At 40.4% G+C, this 19,128-nt stretch overlaps 1 protein-coding gene across 1 annotated transcript in view; it reads left to right on the plus strand.

Annotated features, from left to right (window-relative positions):
• RCL1 (RNA terminal phosphate cyclase-like 1) overlaps positions 1 to 18,254 on the plus strand; it is a 25,092-nt gene extending 6,838 nt beyond the window's left edge. Inside the window, exons 4-9 of the mRNA XM_010000648.1 lie at positions 1,377 to 1,451; positions 2,024 to 2,148; positions 4,522 to 4,647; positions 6,426 to 6,582; positions 13,594 to 13,697; positions 18,104 to 18,254. Of these exons, the coding sequence (XP_009998950.1) occupies positions 1,377 to 1,451; positions 2,024 to 2,148; positions 4,522 to 4,647; positions 6,426 to 6,582; positions 13,594 to 13,697; positions 18,104 to 18,254 (738 nt within the window). The remainder of the gene's footprint in view (positions 1 to 1,376; positions 1,452 to 2,023; positions 2,149 to 4,521; positions 4,648 to 6,425; positions 6,583 to 13,593; positions 13,698 to 18,103) is intronic.
• Positions 18,255 to 19,128: the final 874 nt, after the last annotated feature.

Consider the following 19,128-nt stretch of genomic DNA (forward strand, 5'->3'; position numbering starts at 1 on the left):
GAGTTCCTAACCTACACAGTTAAGTTTTTCTGTTTGTACTTATATATTTTGTTTCTTAAGAAGGAGGGAGAAATACTGTGTAACTTCAAGATGAACCAGATCAGCTTGTTAGAACTTTAACCAGTGGTACTCGTGTCAATGTGTGCACATGCATGTAAGTAAAGGTTTTTAGTCTAAAAGTCAAATTTGTGTGATTAATGACTACTACTGACAGTCTGAATTAAGGTAGCCTGGCTGTAAAAAATATAAAATACATAAACAATTAGTCATTGACTTAGTGTTTTTTTTTTAAATTAAGATAGTCAATTATTGATACATCCATTAAAAACACCACCAAATGCCTGTCTGTGTGAAAGGAAGTATGTTGGCCAGCAGGATTTTAAGAATGAAAACTGCAGCATGCACTTACAGCTACTCAGGTAGCTCTTAACAGGTTGTTCACAGCTATGTAGGTGAGGTATATGCTACTGCTTAGTCAGTGGCTTGCATTCTCTGCAATGAAGAGAGAATTAAACTCAAAAATTTTGGATTTTGGCTGAAGGCATGGGAAGGAGGCTGCTTTTTTACTGCCTCCTCAATTGCTGTCTACCACATACCTGTTTCCTTCACCTGAATTTAGTTCTTCTTTGCTGTTCCTGTCCTATGTCTCCTAAGCTGCTTCTCTTGGTAATTGCCTGTGGTGCTGTGCTTCTAAATTTTTGTCTCCTTTGGCAATGCTAGTGAAGTTTCAGCAGAGGGAAGAATACAGCAGTCGCTGCTGTCTTAGGTCACCAGTTAGGAGGAGCAACCTCCAGGAAGTTTCTGCTCAGACCTGGATCTGGCAAGCATCTGGCTCAGGACTGCAGAGATGAGTCACCCACTTCAGACTTTTCTGGGTGTTTCAACAGAGGTTACCAAAAAGCTTCTGTTTCTCAGAAACAGGTGAAAAGAAGTTCTCGACAAAGGGATGAGGTTCCTCCTGCCAAGTGAAGGGGCTGCTCCAAAACATAAAGGTTCTTGCAGTCATAATTTACTTAGCTGTATGATTTTTTTAAAAACAACAGAATAACTTAATTTTTGCTATTTCTTTGCTCAGAGAAACGAGAACTATTTTAGCTGAACCATAATAGAAGTAAAAATCAGTCTGAGGAAGAATACTTGAATAGGAAATTCCATCTCCCACTAATTTATTTTGGCAATTTTTTAAAGTAACGAGATACTGTGGTAGCCTTAGGAGTAGCTGAAGTGCTCTATGCTGTATTCCCATGTCTTCCCATAGAGTCCTTAGTTTGGAGAAGCCTTACCTTTCATAGTAACGTTGTAATGCATTGACTTTAAATTACTGAATTCTGTAACTTTCAAAAAAGCGTCTGTTTTTGTAATTCTGTGGTTTATAGGTTGATGTCCTTAAGGCAGCAGCTCTACCCCTACTGAAGAAGTTTGGAATTGATGGTGAAAGTCTGGAAATCAAGGTAAGACAATTTGTTCCTTTCTTTTCTAGTACATGTTGAAATGGTACTTTTGCACTGCTTAACTGGGCCAAATGCTTGCTGCTGGTTCCTGCCTAGCAGATAACGTAGTTGTAGTTACACACATCCCTAAAATTGCGTCTTGCTCTTTGCGTGTTTTAAATGACATACCAGCCTTGCACTGACTGAAGAAGTGGTAAAAGAGAGGTGCAAAGGCTATGGGTTGAGAGGGTAAGGAGAAAGCAGTGACTTTTCTTAGCCTCTGAGCTCTTTGCAAGCCAAGAAATCTTTTTGCTTTTTTTCAGCCTTGGGTTTTGTTTTGATGGTTTGGTTTTGTTTTCCGTTGAGAAGCCGTACTCTACTTCAGAGAGAAGAAAAAAGTCAATCCCTTTTTGCTTACAGGTTGGCTGCAAAATCCGTTATTGCCTTTAGAAGGTCTTTTTCTTGCCTGTGTTCACGTAATACCCCTGATAAGATTTTATTATATGTGAAATAAAAGCTATCATTTTTGAGTGTGTAAGTACATTCTTTGTACTCTCAACTAACCTGCTTTTTTCCTCTGTTATTGTTTCTAGATCAACCGGAGAGGAATGCCTCCCAAAGGGGGTGGAGAGATCGTGTTTTCTTGCCCAGTGAGAAAGGTCTTGCAGCCTATTCAGTTCACAGACCCTGGCAAAATCAAGCGCATCAGAGGAACTGCGTATCCTTTCTTCTTTAAATGAATTTGTCTTTAAAAAAAATGTCTCCCACCTTGAAGCTGCAGACGTGCACCCATGTTCTGGGCGTGTATCCTGATAACACAAAGTGAAATTGCAAGGAGTGATCACACAACTAGATTTCATTACTGTGTCTTGAAACTGCTGTGTTCAGACCACACACAGAAAGCATCAGTACATAGGTAAAATACATTTAAAACTTAACAGCACTATTTAAAATATTCTAAATAGCAAGAAAAAGTTAAAATACCTTCCACTGCATAATGTAGCAGCACTAAAAAGAATGTTACCTTGTGTGTAGATCCAGTAGCAAAAATTGTAGTTTCGTTACACAGGGAGTAGGCAGCATCTTGGTTGTTAATGAGTCTAGCAGGATGTTCGATGGGAGCTTAAGTTAAGAGATGAGTTTACACCTCACTGCACACATGTGAACTGAGCTTTTTGTTGTGTTAGAAGTGTGTTAGCTCTTCACTTTCAGTAGTACCATTGGAGATGTAAATAGAGGAGGTCTTTACTTCTGCAGAAAGAACCAAAATATTTTTGTAGGGTACTCACTTTTGCGAACAACTGCACATCTTTTGGGTTTTTGGTGGGGTTTTTTTCTCTTGTGTTTTTTTTGTTATGGCATCTCTCAGGAATCTGCTGTCACCATTGGAGGAAGGCAGAAATCCCTTACAAGCAAAGTATACTAAAGGTTGTGTTTCATGAGCTCCTGCTTTCTCTTGAGCATTGGACAACTTGTAGTTTAGTTTGTGATTATGACAGTCTCAAACATGATCTAGTTTTGATTACTTGAAAGGAGGAATGGAGCAGGTTTCCTTTCAGAGGTGCAGAATTGCAGCCTGTTCCTCCTTTTACTTCATGACATATAATCACAGTTGAGTGTGAGAGCAGCACACCTTGACATCTGTTTCCAACTGTGGCATTTGAATGAGTGCAGCATTGCCAAGTGAGAGCAGTTTTATTGGGGCATGTGCTGTAGAATAACAAAGGAGGCAGCTCAGTGTCTTTTTGATGATCTTGGTCATGACCTTTCCATGAAGAAAGTAATTTACTTATGCCCCTGTCCGTGTCTTTAGTAAGTATCTTGATCCTCTGTTTCTGTGTGAAGGAGGGAGCAATGATCATGGCTTTATGTCATCTAAGTTGACATTGATACACAATCCCATTGTGTGAACTGCAGGTCATCAAACTTCCACTTTCCCTTAGGTTTTCCTGGGCCTTTTCTCAGGGATAAAGGTTTGTCTTTAATAAGCATGGTAAGAGGCAGTCTTATTTTAGTTTGGCCATGAAGTGTTCTAGGCCATTTAAATGTGCATTTTTGTCCCTTCAAGACTCAGTCAAGCAATTCAGTTTCCTCACAGCTGGGGAGCTTGTCTTGCAGCAGCTTTTTATAGTAATACAAAAAAATGAGTGCACCAACTGTGCAGAAATATCAGGTTTTTATTATTATTTACTCGTTTTGCCCTTAAGATCTTAAAGGTTTTGGTTTATGTAATCCACAAGAGCACACAATAAAAATTTGTAGAAAAGGAAATTCCCTTTGCCAGCTGGGAGGTTTGAGAGTGAGTTTCTTTCCATTGCTATGTGCATGTATGTCCAGATGCATGAGTCTGCATTATAGTTAGAATGGGATTTGGAGCACAGCATGCTGTGTACATTTGAAGATCTGTTGGGAATATCACTGAAGCAGCACATGAGTGAAAGGGCATAAAGGCAATACAACTCTTGTGTACAGTGAGGAGGTGTGTTGGGGTGAGCAGGAAGGTGGTAATTAATTCCTTGGTCCTGTTTGTCTTGAGGTGCTGGGTGCCTAAGGAACCAGTGAAATTGACAGCCTTACAAAATAATAGTTGGAAAGAGCAAAGATTTTTTTAGCCTTTTAAAATTATTTTTTCTCACAGTAAAATACTTCTCTTTAATTTAATCTACCCAGTTGATTCCTTATAGAAATAGACAGGATTTCTTGCTGCAAATTCAGAGAAACTTCATCCATCAACATATTTTGATAATATGTGAGGAACTGAGTGTGCAGGTCTTTCTCCATCATAAGAAGGCATAGGACAACAGCAATTTAAAATTATTGAAGGGTATTTTTAAGATAGATGTTTACCAAGTCATAGTAAGCTGTTCTGCATGTGTTTTGTGTACTTCACTTCAAGGTATGTGAGTGAAAAGACTATAGGAAGAACTGATGTACATGTGTACAGGAGAATGGACCAGCGCTCACAAATAGTTTGTTTAAGACAAAATCACAATTACAGAAGTAATGCATTGAGACTTTCTGGCCACTTTTGTCAGTCTCTGGTTTAAATTTCTGTTGTGATCATAGTCTGTTCCTTAGCTTGGAAATGTAGATATTCTGTCAGAGTCTCACCACAGATGGCAAACAGAATGGTGGAATCTGCAAGGAGCATCCTGAATAAATTCATCCCAGACATTTACATCTACACAGATCATATGAAGGGGGTCAGCTCTGGAAAGTGAGTATCATATATTCACAGGAAACAGAAATGCAATTCTGCATTTGTTCATCTGCTAGGATATTGTGATCTGTATTTTAGTGAGTTTTAGACCATGATCTTCTACTTTGATGACTTGAAATAAATACTTCTCACTAGATACATTTGTCTTACTTGTGCAGGGATAGAAGGTGTGTGTTTTCTTAAACAAGAAGTATTGTACATCATTACTGCCACTAAAGGCAACTTGGAAGTCTCTCCAGTTCTAAACCTGTGCTTTGAAGTGACATTATGATCAGAGGTGCCATGGTATGTTGTGAAAACTAACATTCAAACTTGACTGTACACCTTGTGATCAATCGTAGTATTAAGGATGGGACCAAACTGGTTTAGAAAGTATTTTAGCTGTATGAGTTGTCCTCTGCTTTACCATTACATAATTAGCAGAAATAGTGTCCTTAAACTAGCAAGGACTGGAAATTTGAGGCAGTAATTTGCTGTACATGAACAGACCTTGTTTGCCAGCAGAACACAAGTGATGTATGTTATTTAGACAATTTTACTGTATCTGTGAGCTTTGTTGTCTATTTTCTTGTCACTTTCTGTCAAGGTTGAAGAAGTTCTGGGTAACTCACTTGATTTTTGTCTGTATGCTCAAATCTAAGCGTGCACGTTTTCTTTCACTGTTTCTGTTTTTTTGAAATGTTGCCTTACTGGGTTTGCTAGTTTACAAATGTCTGTCACCTGTAATGTCTCTCTAAACAGAAACTTCTGGTCTTATGCAAATGTTTCTTAATACTGTCTGCACTATCAATGCAGAAGGCACTGGGTAGTTTTATTTAGGTAGGTTGCCTAATTCTACTGAATACTAACAAAATCTGCCAGTGAGTATAGCTATTAAAGGATATTTGTCCGAAAACCAGCATCTTGACACTGGGTTTTTTTGCTGTCTAGATCTCTATCTCTCTTTCAGAGGAGGGAAAGAAGAAGAAACAGACATCTTTAGCATACGTTCTGTGTTGCTTAGCAAGTGCAGGCAGTTAAATCTGGGTGGGACCCACTTGCACCTTTTCATCCCCTCCCTGCTTACATGCCTCTTGACAAACCGTTGTTTTTCTGGCAGCATGGGAGTTTGTGTGTATTGGTTTTAGGGGCTTGATTTTTGTGCTTTGTTAATGTTGTTGACATTCCTTAGGGTTTTGGGTCAGTAGAACTATTTTAATTAAAAAGTTTGGGTCATTGAGACTGCAGGAGTCCACAACTCTGGAAAGTTAAGTTAACCTTACTTTGAATGATTAGCTATTTGTGCTCTTTCAGTGCCTGTAAGTAAGAGGATCTTGTGACTTTTTTTTCCCTTCCTTAGAACTTCCTGATTTCTCAGTAAGCTGTACTCAGCCATTTGTGATTTTCTTGTAACAAAAATGTTTCCTAAATCTCACAGTAGCATTTTGTAGAATCCCAACCTCTGAGGAAGATAAGGGAGTTTTGTTTCCTTCTTCAAATTACATGTTCAGAATACTTAAATGGTTGTAATGATTCAGGTGGTATTGAACTGGAAGTGAAAAAAGGTGATTGGAACTACAAGTAATGTGGATCAGACATTTTTTTATTCTCTTTGATGCAATGGCTATGATCTAATCTTGGTGAAAATTGAAACTTCAAGGAAAAGAACTCAGTCTCTAAGAAAGTTTTGGGTTTGAATCTATGAGAGGAACTGTTTTTGACGAGGAGGTTTGCTGGGAGTAGTTCTTGATTCATTTTTGTCTTTAAGTTGAATGCACTTTTTTCCTTTCTTACAGATCACCAGGTTTTGGCCTGTGCCTTGCTGCAGAAACCATCAACGGCACTATTCTTACTGCTGAGCTAGCTTCAAATCCTCAGGGCCAGGGAGCAGCTGTGCTGCCCGAGGAACTTGGCCAAAATTGTGCCAAGCTATTGCTTGAGGAGGTCTACAGGGTAAGTGGCCAGTATGTTTTACGTGCATAGATATAGGGAAGGAAGGTAATGACATATTGGTAACAGAAGGGGTGGTTTGGGAACACCCTCAGACAGGCTCAGATGCAAACAGAGAAATGATCTGATGCTGGCGGTGTTGTCTTCATCCAGGTAGGGAATGGTTTTAAATGGTTCCATATACAGTCTTAGGGCTTACTGGCCCATTTTATTTCCCATGACCAGGAGACAATACTATGAATCAGTGGAGTGGCAGATTTTTCTTTTGTTGTGTTCTGTCTTTAGCAGAATTAATTTATCTCCAATCTATCTCCAGTTACTTTTTTTAATAAGTTAAAGAGGTAATAGAGCCCAAGCTTTTAATCTGGTGGTTGGAATGGGGCATTAAGAGTGGGAGATCATATAAGGAATAAGGGGAAAAAAAAGCAGCTAGCCTCAGTGGTGGATGATTTATGGTGATGATGATGAAGTCAAATGTGCTGAGGTCTTTTGTTTGCATGAGGAATTGACTGAATGGTTTGTTGAAAAGTAGCTGGGATGGTGTTTGCACAAGAATCTTACATGCATCACCATCTTCTGCACCGTAATTTTTTTAATTAATTTTTGTTATTTGTGTTAAGACTTTTAGTGGATGACCGGCTTTCAAGTCTTAGAAATTATTTGGCAATTAGCATCATAGTGAGTTTCTGATTTAATAAAGAACCTACCTGCTCTTGTGTATCTGCACAAAGGTTAAACTAAGCAGTTGTTTCTATTGACGATACATATTTGGCCTCTAGGAGGCAGTCATCTACAGATTATCCTCACTTTTAAAAAAATGTAATTGCTCTGAACTGGAATAATCTCATTGGACTTTACAAAGTATTAAAAATTAATGAGATTCTGTATTAAGTAATGTAGTAAATTATAAAAATACCCCTTAACCTCATAAATCCACATCCATGCCTGTAGTAGATTGTTCTTCTGTGCCCATGTTGTCTTTTCATTTCCCTGCTGGAAACTTGTCATGTCTGAATTGCCAGCTTCCCCACTTGCTTCAGTCTTCTGTTTATATTTTGTCTTTTTTTATTCGATACATGCACAATAGTGCTAGAGGATTTGCGCTTTCTAGCCCAGGGTTCTTGTCTCACAGAAATACACAAACAAATATTATTCCTGGGAATAGTCCACACCCCTTGCATTTGAAAGTCCAGCATGCGTGGAGAATGCAGTCACAATTAGTGACTGAAACACCTGTCTGTTTCTACAACTATGTAGTGAAAAATAGCTATTTTTATTTGAGGGGTGAAATGTAAAATCTTTAAGCTTCTTTCCCCCTCCCTTCCAAAAAACCAAAACAAACCTAAAATTTGGTACATTTGTTGCTTTGTGTAAACCTTTTGGAAAACTTTTTCAGAAAAAAAGTATTTGGGGAGGGAATAGTGCTGCTCAGCACTGTCCTTGTTTGTTAGCATTTTTGGCTGTTGTGCTGCTTATCCACTGCACTGCTCCAGCCTTACTCAATGTTCATTAATTCCTTGCTCCCTCGGTCACAGGCAACATGGTGGGTTTTGTTCTGTAGTTTCCAGAACGCGCGCTTTAATTAATATATGACACACATGCTCACACAGCCCATCTTTCCATATTCCTCGTTAGTGGTTTATAGTTGATTTTTTAAAAAAAAAAATCGTTTGTTTATTTTTGGGAGGTTTTTTTAGCTTAGGTCAGTTTAGTCTAGTGTTGATCCCAGAGAGGATATAGAAACATGTTGCAAAGCACACAATGTTTGCTTGGGTTTTGAGTTTCTTTGCCTAGATAGGCTGCCAAGTGACACATTAAAAATTTGGGAAAGCTATGCAATGGGGTACAGATACGTCTCTCTGAACCGGCACTCTCTAAGTCCCACTCTTCTTTACACCTCCTCACTGAATACAGGGCTCAAGGAAGGACTTCTCCCTGTGTTTAGATGCCCTCTTTATGAGATTGTCTGTCCATCTATTTCTTTGCCTGTAGGTGCTCTGCTGCAGAAGCCAGGGAAGGTTGACCAGAAAAGGGCATCCTAGGAGCACTGGAGATAATTCTCTGTAAAAGGGTTTTAGCTGTGGGGGGGTCACCCATAAATCTGCAGGAGTCCATTAGTGTTTAAAGGGGACCCTGGGACATTTCTTAAAGTGCTTGTTTAATACTTGCTATTATGTGAACTTTACCACTGAGGCAATTTTAAGGATTTGAGTCTTCCTATGTTCAGTGTGAAGTGGTCCCTTTTACTAAGCCTATTTTACTAAGAAATGAAAGAGGCCATATGATTGTTGGAATCAGTGGAGCTTTTTCAAGTACATTAGCTGATGGAAAGATGTTAGAGCTAATTGAGTAATGATAAGTGGCCTAGTGCAAAATACAGTGGCCCTGGAAGAAGGGACATGGAGTGGCTGACTAGCATTATCTTCACAAATCCTTGTGCCCATGCATAAGCTTAAATGATAAAGTCCAGCAAGGATTTTCCTCTTTGTTTTGAAAGCCGTTAGTTATGGGAGCTTTATGTAGCAGGGGACTAGCAGCATGGAAAGGCCTGGACGGGAAAAAGGCATTGTTTATATTCTTTGTGATAATGAGAAATAGCTATTTAAGGCTGAGTTCTTTAATGAGGAAAGGTTGAATTGTTAGGGGGACTTTTGGGGTGAAAGAGGTGTGAGGCTATTTGTTTTATTTAACTAGAGATAAAACAAATGAAGCATTCCACTGAAGGCCTTACTTCAGTGTGACAGGGCTCCGCTCTATTCTTCAAAAATAACCAAAACCAAAAAGCTCTGCACTTCATGTAACAAATTTTTTGAGGCACACAGTTATGTGCTACACAGGTAAGGGAGGAAAGTGTGGGTATTCCAAAATATAACCAAGACTAAGTCAAATTTGGGATCAGGCTTAGAAGAATAATCCTCTTTGAAACACTGTTGTCCAGTACACAGAGTTGAAATATTAATATGTGCATGTCAGCTGTGGTGATTGTATAACACTTCAAAATGGGCAGGATTTTAAGTGATCTTTGTCTCTAATTGTCACATCCAGCTGGATCTGACTCTGTTGTCAAAGGAAACAGTAGTGAAGAAACTGACAAACTAAACTAATACAGAGTAGCAGCTGCATCCTAGATTGGTAAGGAGTGCCAGCTCTTAGGCAACAAATGTCAGAACTTTTGCTCTGACTTTGCTATTCCATTTCTTGTGAGAGGGCTGTTTTTCAGTTTGGACTCTTTGAGTAAGCAACAGGTAGATTGAGAGTCTTCTGTCATGGTTAGATTAAAAGTAAATAATTTCATTTCCCTGTCTGGCAACTGCTTATGTAGGAAAGGTCATAGCAGTGCATAGTATGTCAAGGGAGGTTCTTCTCCCCTTCTGTTCTGTCCAGGTGAGGCCACATCTGGAATATTGTGTCCAATTCTGGGCTCCCCAGTTCATACAGGATAAGGAACTACTGGAAAGAGTCCAGCACAGGGCCACAAAGATGATTAGTGGAATGGAGCATCTGGCCTATGAGCAAAGGCTGAGAGGGCTGGGGCTGTTTAGTCTGGAGAAGAGGAGACAGAGTGGGAATCTCATAAACACTTAAAAATATCTGAAGGGTGGGTGTCAGGAGGATGGGGTCATTTTCTATTCTGTGATGTCCAGTGACAGGACAAGGGACAGTGGCACAAGCTGGAGCATAGGAGGTTCAAGTTAAACATAAGGCAGACTTCTTTACTGTAAGACTAACAGAGCACTGGAACAGGCTGCCCAGAGAGGTTGTGGAGTCTCCTTCTCTGGAGACACTTAAAACCCATCTGGACATCTTCCTGTGTGATCTACTTACTGTAGGTGATTCTGCTGAAGCAGGATGGTTGGACTGGATGCTCTTCAGAGGTTCTTTCCTATCCTGACCGCTCTGTGACTCTGTGACCACTCTGCGCTAGTGCACAATGATAGTGGGGACAACAGACTGTAGGGAGAGAGCTTATGTAAGCAGCTGGAATGCAACATGCTTTGCTGTAATGTTTAGGATGGGGTTGTTTTCATGCTGAGTGAAGTTTTTGTATAAATTTTGTCATAAAAATGTTTTGTAATGTTTTCATCTTTAAAAAACAAACAAAAAATTTACTCAGAAAAGGTAAAGTTTTCATCCAAGTCATAAAGAGCATTTTGAATAATGTACTGAATGACAAACAGAGGAAGTCCTGTGTCAGAAGTACACCTTACCAAACTCTAATCTGTTTCTTGTACCTGTTTCAGACTTGCACATACAGCTGGCCAGAGCTCTTGCTGTATATTGCACTAGCAAATTCTCCAAGCACCCAGTTTGCCCAAGACAAAGCACAGTATTTACGATCCCATAGAGAACATAAAGTTGAATGCATGAAATTCACTTTGATGTGGCAGGTTCACAGAGCTAAAAAGGCAAGGACTGCTGCATCCTAGATTGGTAAGGAGTGCCAGCTCTTAGGCAACAAATGTCAGAAATTTTGCTCTGACTTTGCTATTCCATTTCTTGTGAGAGGGCTGTTTTTCAGTTTGGACTCTTTGAGTAAGCAACAGGTAGATTGAGAGTCTTCTGTCATGGTTAGATTAAAAGTAAATAATTTCATTTCCCTGTCTGGCAACTGCTTATGTAGGAAAGGTCATAGCAGTGCATAGTATGTCAAGGGAGGTTCTTCTCCCCTTCTGTTCTGTCCAGGTGAGGCCACATCTGGAATATTGTGTCCAATTCTGGGCTCCCCAGTTCATACAGGATAAGGAACTACTGGAAAGAGTCCAGCACAGGGCCACAAAGATGATTAGTGGAATGGAGCATCTGGCCTATGAGCAAAGGCTGAGAGGGCTGGGGCTGTTTAGTCTGGAGAAGAGGAGACAGAGTGGGAATCTCATAAACACTTAAAAATATCTGAAGGGTGGGTGTCAGGAGGATGGGGTCATTTTCTATTCTGTGATGTCCAGTGACAGGACAAGGGACAGTGGCACAAGCTGGAGCATAGGAGGTTCAAGTTAAACATAAGGCAGACTTCTTTACTGTAAGACTAACAGAGCACTGGAACAGGCTGCCCAGAGAGGTTGTGGAGTCTCCTTCTCTGGAGACACTTAAAACCCATCTGGACATCTTCCTGTGTGATCTACTTACTGTAGGTGATTCTGCTGAAGCAGGATGGTTGGACTGGATGCTCTTCAGAGGTTCTTTCCTATCCTGACCGCTCTGTGACTCTGTGACCACTCTGCGCTAGTGCACAATGATAGTGGGGACAACAGACTGTAGGGAGAGAGCTTATGTAAGCAGCTGGAATGCAACATGCTTTGCTGTAATGTTTAGGATGGGGTTGTTTTCATGCTGAGTGAAGTTTTTGTATAAATTTTGTCATAAAAATGTTTTGTAATGTTTTCATCTTTAAAAAACAAACAAAAAATTTACTCAGAAAAGGTAAAGTTTTCATCCAAGTCATAAAGAGCATTTTGAATAATGTACTGAATGACAAACAGAGGAAGTCCTGTGTCAGAAGTACACCTTACCAAACTCTAATCTGTTTCTTGTACCTGTTTCAGACTTGCACATACAGCTGGCCAGAGCTCTTGCTGTATATTGCACTAGCAAATTCTCCAAGCACCCAGTTTGCCCAAGACAAAGCACAGTATTTACGATCCCATAGAGAACATAAAGTTGAATGCATGAAATTCACTTTGATGTGGCAGGTTCACAGAGCTAAAAAGGCAAGGACTGCTGTAAGAGCATGTTACTAGGAGTCAGGTAATGGTAGTGAACATAAAAAAACACGTTTCTTTCATTGTGATGTATCTTAGTTTCAAAAGAACAGAGGTCAGACTTGTCACATTGAAGCAAGGCCATCTTGAAAATCAAACCTTCAATAACTGCCCTTGGAAAGGTCCTCCTTTCTGTCCTCTCATTGAGTAAATGTGCTGAGGTGTCCCATTGTGTGCTTCCTCAATCTATGTAGTCCAAAACTTATTTTGCTCCTCCCTTGCCTTTTTGGGTGGTGATGGTATCTCTTAAAATTATGGTTACTTCTTGCCCACAAAGGTAACTGTGGGCACCTAATTATTGGATAATTTGGTTTTAAAAGGATGAATTTTTAGTATGGCTCTCTCCAGAAAGCCTATTCAGAGAGTTTAGCATTAGGCCTGACCCAGCAGGAAACCATTCACAGATTTCATGTGGCTGTGGATCAGGATGAATACGAGGACAGTCCAAAATTATGTTAAGCCAGATTAATTTTTTTATTTTCAATGTGTCTGCACAGTCAGAGTTGGTAAATTCTCTCTATAGCAGTCTTCGCCGAAGGTATCCCTTTTAATTTATGTTCAAGCTTTGTAAACAAAGCCTTCCAATTCTGACTTACATATGTGTGCTAGTTAATGCCTTCCACATACAAAACAATTTATCATGCATATATGACTCATTACAAATACATACAAGAGTATGTGTAGTTCTGTGTAATTGCATGCATGGCTCTTTCACTTAGCAGTGAAACAAAACCTCTCATTTTAAATATAGGGGGAAAATGTTTTACAAATGTAAAACCACAAAAGTTAGTAGCAAGGGTTTAGGTGGGTGTGCATGAAACAACTTCGAACCTTCTGTTTTGCTCCTGCTAACCCTGAGCTATTTGTGTGAATGTAACTTTTTATAGTTACCATAAAGTGGTGCAATTCATGGTAATGTCAAATGCACATGAACTATAATTAATACATGTTTTCCATTTACTGCAAATAAATTCTCAAGTGTTTACATTCTGTGATGTTAGAACAGGTTGGCAGAGACACGAGGGATCTTTAATGTGACCTTGCTGCTGGGTTTTGTTTTCGTTCTTTTACTTTCCTAGACTGCTACGTGAAATTAATTTGTCATTGTTACAAATTCTACGTTTTTTATCTTTTGGGGCCTTGAAAACTGGGAACGGTAATTCAGCCTTTTAAATGTATCTTTCTCCTTTGTTACTCTCCTCCCTTCTGAATTTCTGGTTTGTACAGAGATTAATTATTAAAACATTTTGGTTTGCAGGGAGGCTGTGTAGATTCAACAAATCAGAGCCTTGCTGTGCTCCTCATGACCCTTGGACAACGAGATGTTTCCAAAGTCCTGTTAGGACCTCTGTCTCCATACACGTAAGTTGTTTTGTTCAGTTTAGTTACCCAGTCTTGTTTAATTCACTACTTTTATTGCATGCTATTTTTTGTATATGGAAGACCTTGCCTGTGGCTATGAGTACAACTTGTACCTGTCTTCAAATGAAACAGGTGGTGTAAGTTCCCTAGTGTTTATTTCTACACATTAGAAGATTATTCCTTTACTGTTCTATGTTATTGCTGGTTCTAAGGCAATTAGAATTGCACAGTTTATTGATGGTTCTTAGCTTGTAGTTGGTTTGTGGTCTTGGATAGTATGTGTGCATCCGTTTGCTTCTTGTTGCCTGGCATACACTGCTGTGTTTTTCTAGTCATCTCTCTGTAGCAGAGTCATTAAATGGCACTTTTCAAATGGCTAGAGAAATGCTAAAGCTGTGATTGTCCATAGGAAACAGCTTAAGAGGTGAATTCATTAAGCTATGTGGAACCCCAAAGCTTTAGCCTTATTGGGCAGCAGACTTCTGTCTAGTCTTTCAGTCTCAAATTTTATTAAAGATGTGTCTCTGAGGCTGGTTGTCGTTCAGAGGATGGGAAAAAACTAAGGTTTCTTACATTTGTAGTCACAACACACAAGTTAGAGGAAGGGCATTCAGTATAAAAAAATCACATTTACTCTGTGAGACTGACAAGTGATTGACTAGATCATGGTTCATCCTAGGGACTGAGTAATTTTTCTTTAGTCAAATGGAGGGAGGGTTGTTTATCTGACAATGGCATCAAATAATAAGACCATGAACTGTCCTTTTTCGGTTATCATGGTACCGGTGCTGTATACGTGAAAGGTACAGTACTGTGATAACTGAAGAATGGTGGTGCCATCACATGAGAGCTAGAAATTGCCTAACTGCTATTCTTAACCCCTGTTATCTTGGAAACAACATTTCATCAGATTTTGAGGGGAAGACAGGGAAGCCTATTGAACAGGGATAAAGTAATTCCCTGTAAAGTAAGTATTCATGTGAAAGGCTTGTAAGGAATAGGTGTCAGTGTTTGAAGTGCACAGTTTAGCATGTGGAACAAACCATTCACTTGTCATTGTCCAGTCTTTTTTTGTCTTGGTTTTTTGATGCTATGAAAATCATACAAACACACTAGTTTATTTCATTAGCAGACTGATTTCAGATGGTTGGGTAGTCATGTCTTCCAAGCTAGGAATGCACAGCAGGGATGAAGGCCAGGATCGGGCATCCTGAAGCAGCTTGTGTCACAGGAGATCATAAAAATCTGTGATTCTTTGAGAATCTGTGACATACCCATCCCACAAGGATTTATTTGGAGATCACTCAGCTCTGTCTGCAGTATCACTGTGCCCTCACTGAGGCAGCTTTTAAGAGGCTGGGAAGTTTTGCTCCAGAGCAACTCATCTACTCATCTGATGGCTTTTGAAGTAAATTGCAGTACTGTCAGGTTCCGGTTCATTGTCCCTCCTTTCCTTTCTTGGGGCTGTGACATCTCTGCATTTAACACTTTGACCCTGCAGAATCTAAAGCTATTTATAAACTTGTCTTATGCCAGACTGGTTTCCCTGTCCAGCACAATATAGGGGGAATGTGGCAGTTCAGCACTGTGGTGGTGCTTTGGAATTTGTTCATCAGAATGAGGAAATGTCTCCCACATTTAACTGTGTATTTCCACAGGAGGCGTCCTTTGTCCCTGCTAATGGCATGGCAGGGTGGGAAACACTATGACTGTTCCTAAGTGGTACTGGGGACAGCAGTTCCCAAAAAGACCACTTGGCCTGCAGCCATTTGGACTGCCTCCTCTCCTCGTATGCTCCAGATTTCACAGGATTAAGCACCTCTTGGTCAAGCTGAGCTGAAAATCATAGAATCGTAGAATGGTTTGGGTTGGAAGGGACCAAAGATCATCTAGTTCCAGCTGAGTCAAATGTTGGGTGCTGGCCATGTTGCCAGCTCACCGGGATCCCCTCCTTCCGCGTTGCTGGTGTGTGGGTCTTGTCTCGCACTGACCAGTGAGTGGTTGGGTTTGCTGATGATAGTGAGCTAAAACCTGTGAAGCAGTCATGTACCTTTTGGTGTTGCTTAGCAGGCTGCTGGGAGGAGACGGCACTGAGATAAACAGACTTCTTACAATACATATTTTCTTTTTTTTGGTAGTAGAATTTATTTGAAAAGGGTTGGCCCTGAGGAAAAGCTCCCATGTGGTTCATGTAGCTGTTGTTGGGCCTAAGGAAAAGTGTTAAGCTCTGCCTTGCCCTTGCCTGAACAGAGTCTAAATTTCTAAGAAAATTAAACTTCTCCATATCTCTCACCCCCTCCCTCAGTCTTCTAGGCTGTGCATATATATTTGGTGCTGCCTCCACTATTATTTGGGGTGCAAATGTTTCTACAGCTAACTCCTATCAAGCCAATATAACTTCAAGCCAATACAAACCCAGTTTCTGCTGCACTTCTGTCACATACCCTGCCATTTCCCTGTCTTTTTCTCCTGTTTCCAGGGCTCTTACAACTTGTGCTTCTAGTTCTACAAGACAGAGCTGGCCTCTTGCTGCTCCCAGATTCTCCCTGAATGCCCCAGGCAGCCTCCCCTTTGCTCCTGCTCCTGTTAGCCTTCCCTGTGTACCTTGGGGCAGTGGCAAAGCCCTCTTGCTGAAAGAGGGAAGAGGTAGAGAAACATGGTAGTCCACATATGTGCAAAGAGAAGTATGGACTGAACTGGTCCCACTAACATGTTGCAGAGTTTGCTGATCAACTTTTAGGATTTTCCCTTGAGCCTCCAGCTCCACACTGCCTCTGCCACTCCTGCTGTTTTGGGCTTGGCTGCTTTCTTGTCACGCTGCCAGGCCTCTGGGAAGGGACAAAGCTAAGGAGGAGGCTGGTTGCCTGCCAGCTTTACTGAAGAATTTGTGCCAGCATATGCCCATCTGCATATTATTACAACAAACAGAAACTTTGAAGTTGGGAAGGCATGGAAGAAAAGGCACTTTTTAATTCTTTCTTTCAACTGTTAATTCATTTGAGAGCTGAGAGAGCTGACGTCTCTGCTGAGGCCAGTTACCAGACCAGAAAGGTGCATATAGCGTGGGGGAGCCTGCATACTACAGCTATTCAGCTAACTGCCCCAGAGATAACTCTCAGATCTTGCTAAGCACACAGCACTATAAGTAACAGTAACCTCTCTTTTGGGCTCCTGCTGTTTCCCTCCTCCCCATGCACACGCAGGAGCAGCAGCGTGCCCAACTGAAGTGGATAAGGCAATTCTTGCTCCCATAACTTTCATTTTGCTTATTCACAACTTCTGTGAATAGGAGTTGGTTTTACAGGCCTCAAGATGTTGCAGTGGGGTCAGTCCTGTCCTCTTGGTCGCCTACTTCCCGTTTTGTACGTACTTTCACTTGATTTGGCATAAGGATGTCTGTTTAGCTTGTGATTATGCGCTCAGCATGCACAGCAGAGGCTTTTTTCCAGATTGCCAGCCAAACAAATGTGTGGACTGGATGTGTACATTCCCTTTCTTTAAAGGTGAAATTTAACCTAAGAAGGGCACATACCAGTTGCTGCAGGAGATTAAACCTTAGTTCAAGACTGCAGACTTGTTTGTGGCCAGGAATGGAAGGGACTGAATTTTTGTCAGGAGCATTTACCAATTTTATGTTTCTAGCCTTTTCATGTAACGGCTTGTTCCCTGTTTTGGGGAAGCCAGTAGGAATGTTGTCTTCTATTTTTTGTTTTGTTTGGGTTTTTTTGTACTTTTCAGTACTTTTTCCATTCACTTGCCTTCCAGTCAGGGTGTGTTAAGGAGAACTGTGTCTATTCAGTCATGCTTCTTATTCTAAAATGATGAAAGTTTTTTTTCTGAAAATCAGGAGAGAAGACAGGAAAAATTCTGAGTCTGAATGTGATTCTAATGAAACATTTAACTGAGAAGTGCACAAGTTAGCAGTACAAATCAAACATGTGCTTTAGAATCTAATGTCTCTCTTTTTAAAGTATGTGCCCAAGGCCAAGCTCGTAGCTATTCCTTTTATCTTTTATTTCTGCTTTAAACATTGCGGGAGATGGAGAGTACCACCACAGGCTGGTGTGGGGTTCATATGGTCCTGATAGTGATAATCATGAGTAATTGACCTTGCCTGGCTATATCTCTTCTTTCTCCTTTCTTTCATCTTCTCTCACTGTTTTGTCTTGCTGTACTACCAGACATTCTTCCTCTCTCTGCTCATACAGGGAGTGCATTGGTTTCAACAGGGGACAACCAGCCACTTCTGCAACACAACTGAGAACAAGCCTGCAGGCTTGTTTGTCTGTACTAAGCAATATTTCAATGTTCTATTCACTGCTGTCATCTCTGGAATCAGCATTAGTAGATAATGCTAATGGGCTTTCTGTTTTGTTTCTCAAACTCTGTTTTTTTCTCTCCCTCAGAGTTGAGTTTCTCCGACACCTGAGAAGCTTCTTCCAGATCATGTTTAAAATTGAAACAAAGATCCCTGAGGAAGAGCACATGGGCGGGGAGAAAGTTTTAATGACATGTGTTGGTGTTGGATTTTCCAACCTTAGCAAAACCATAAGATAATATCTGCAGACTTCATGAAATAGGGTGACAGAAACACTGCAAAGATCTGATAAAATCTGCCTTTCCCTGTGCTTACTCTGGCACGGGGAAACCTGTGACGATTCCAATGCAGAGGTACCCAAGGTTGCTGCATGTAAACAATGAAACTGGCTTTAGGCTGTTTAGACCTGTACTTTTTATAAATGTAATGCCAATATTCTGTGCTGCATGGAATGGCTGGCTGGAGTCTCAGCTGATTCAGGACTCTTTGCACTGTATTCCACTACGTGGGATCCAAGTGCCTCTTACATCCCAGTGCCCTGAAGCCTTAATGCAGTGGGTTCCCTAGTTTTGTTATCTACAGACTTCACTCTTTAACTTTTTCTGAAAGGTTTAGATAGAGAAAAACAAGATCGATCAAAATGAGCCCTGCAGTACAAAACAAATGATCACAACAGAAACATTAGATTCTTGAGGTAACTGCAGAGGCAATATTGGCATGGAAGTGAAAGTAAATGTGTGACAAGAATTTTTTGTTTGTACATTGCATGTGTATAGAATTTGTCAAATGCTTCACTCCTGCTTATGTTGACTAAAGTACAGTTTCATAGGAAGAAAAAGATACCTGTGTTATAGTTTTCCTTAATGTTAGAATACTGTAGAAAAGATCACAGCATATACTGACTTGTTTTAGTCTCCTCTGCAACGATGAGCATGGGAGGAGAAACCTCCTTGACACTTTTTGACTTGCCACATGTATTATTTTTGGGTTTGTTTGGCGTTCACAATCATTTTTGAAAGGTAGAAAAAAAAAGCTGTAGGCTTTGAGGAAGAAAAATATATTCAGTTATGCTATCACATTTTGTGTATCTGCTTCCTTTTCAAAGAGGGGATA

This window comes from Chaetura pelagica, unplaced genomic scaffold (assembly GCF_000747805.2).
Source record: "Chaetura pelagica isolate M959 unplaced genomic scaffold, ChaPel_1.0 scaffold596, whole genome shotgun sequence".
Classification (NCBI taxonomy): Eukaryota; Metazoa; Chordata; class Aves; order Apodiformes; family Apodidae; genus Chaetura; species Chaetura pelagica.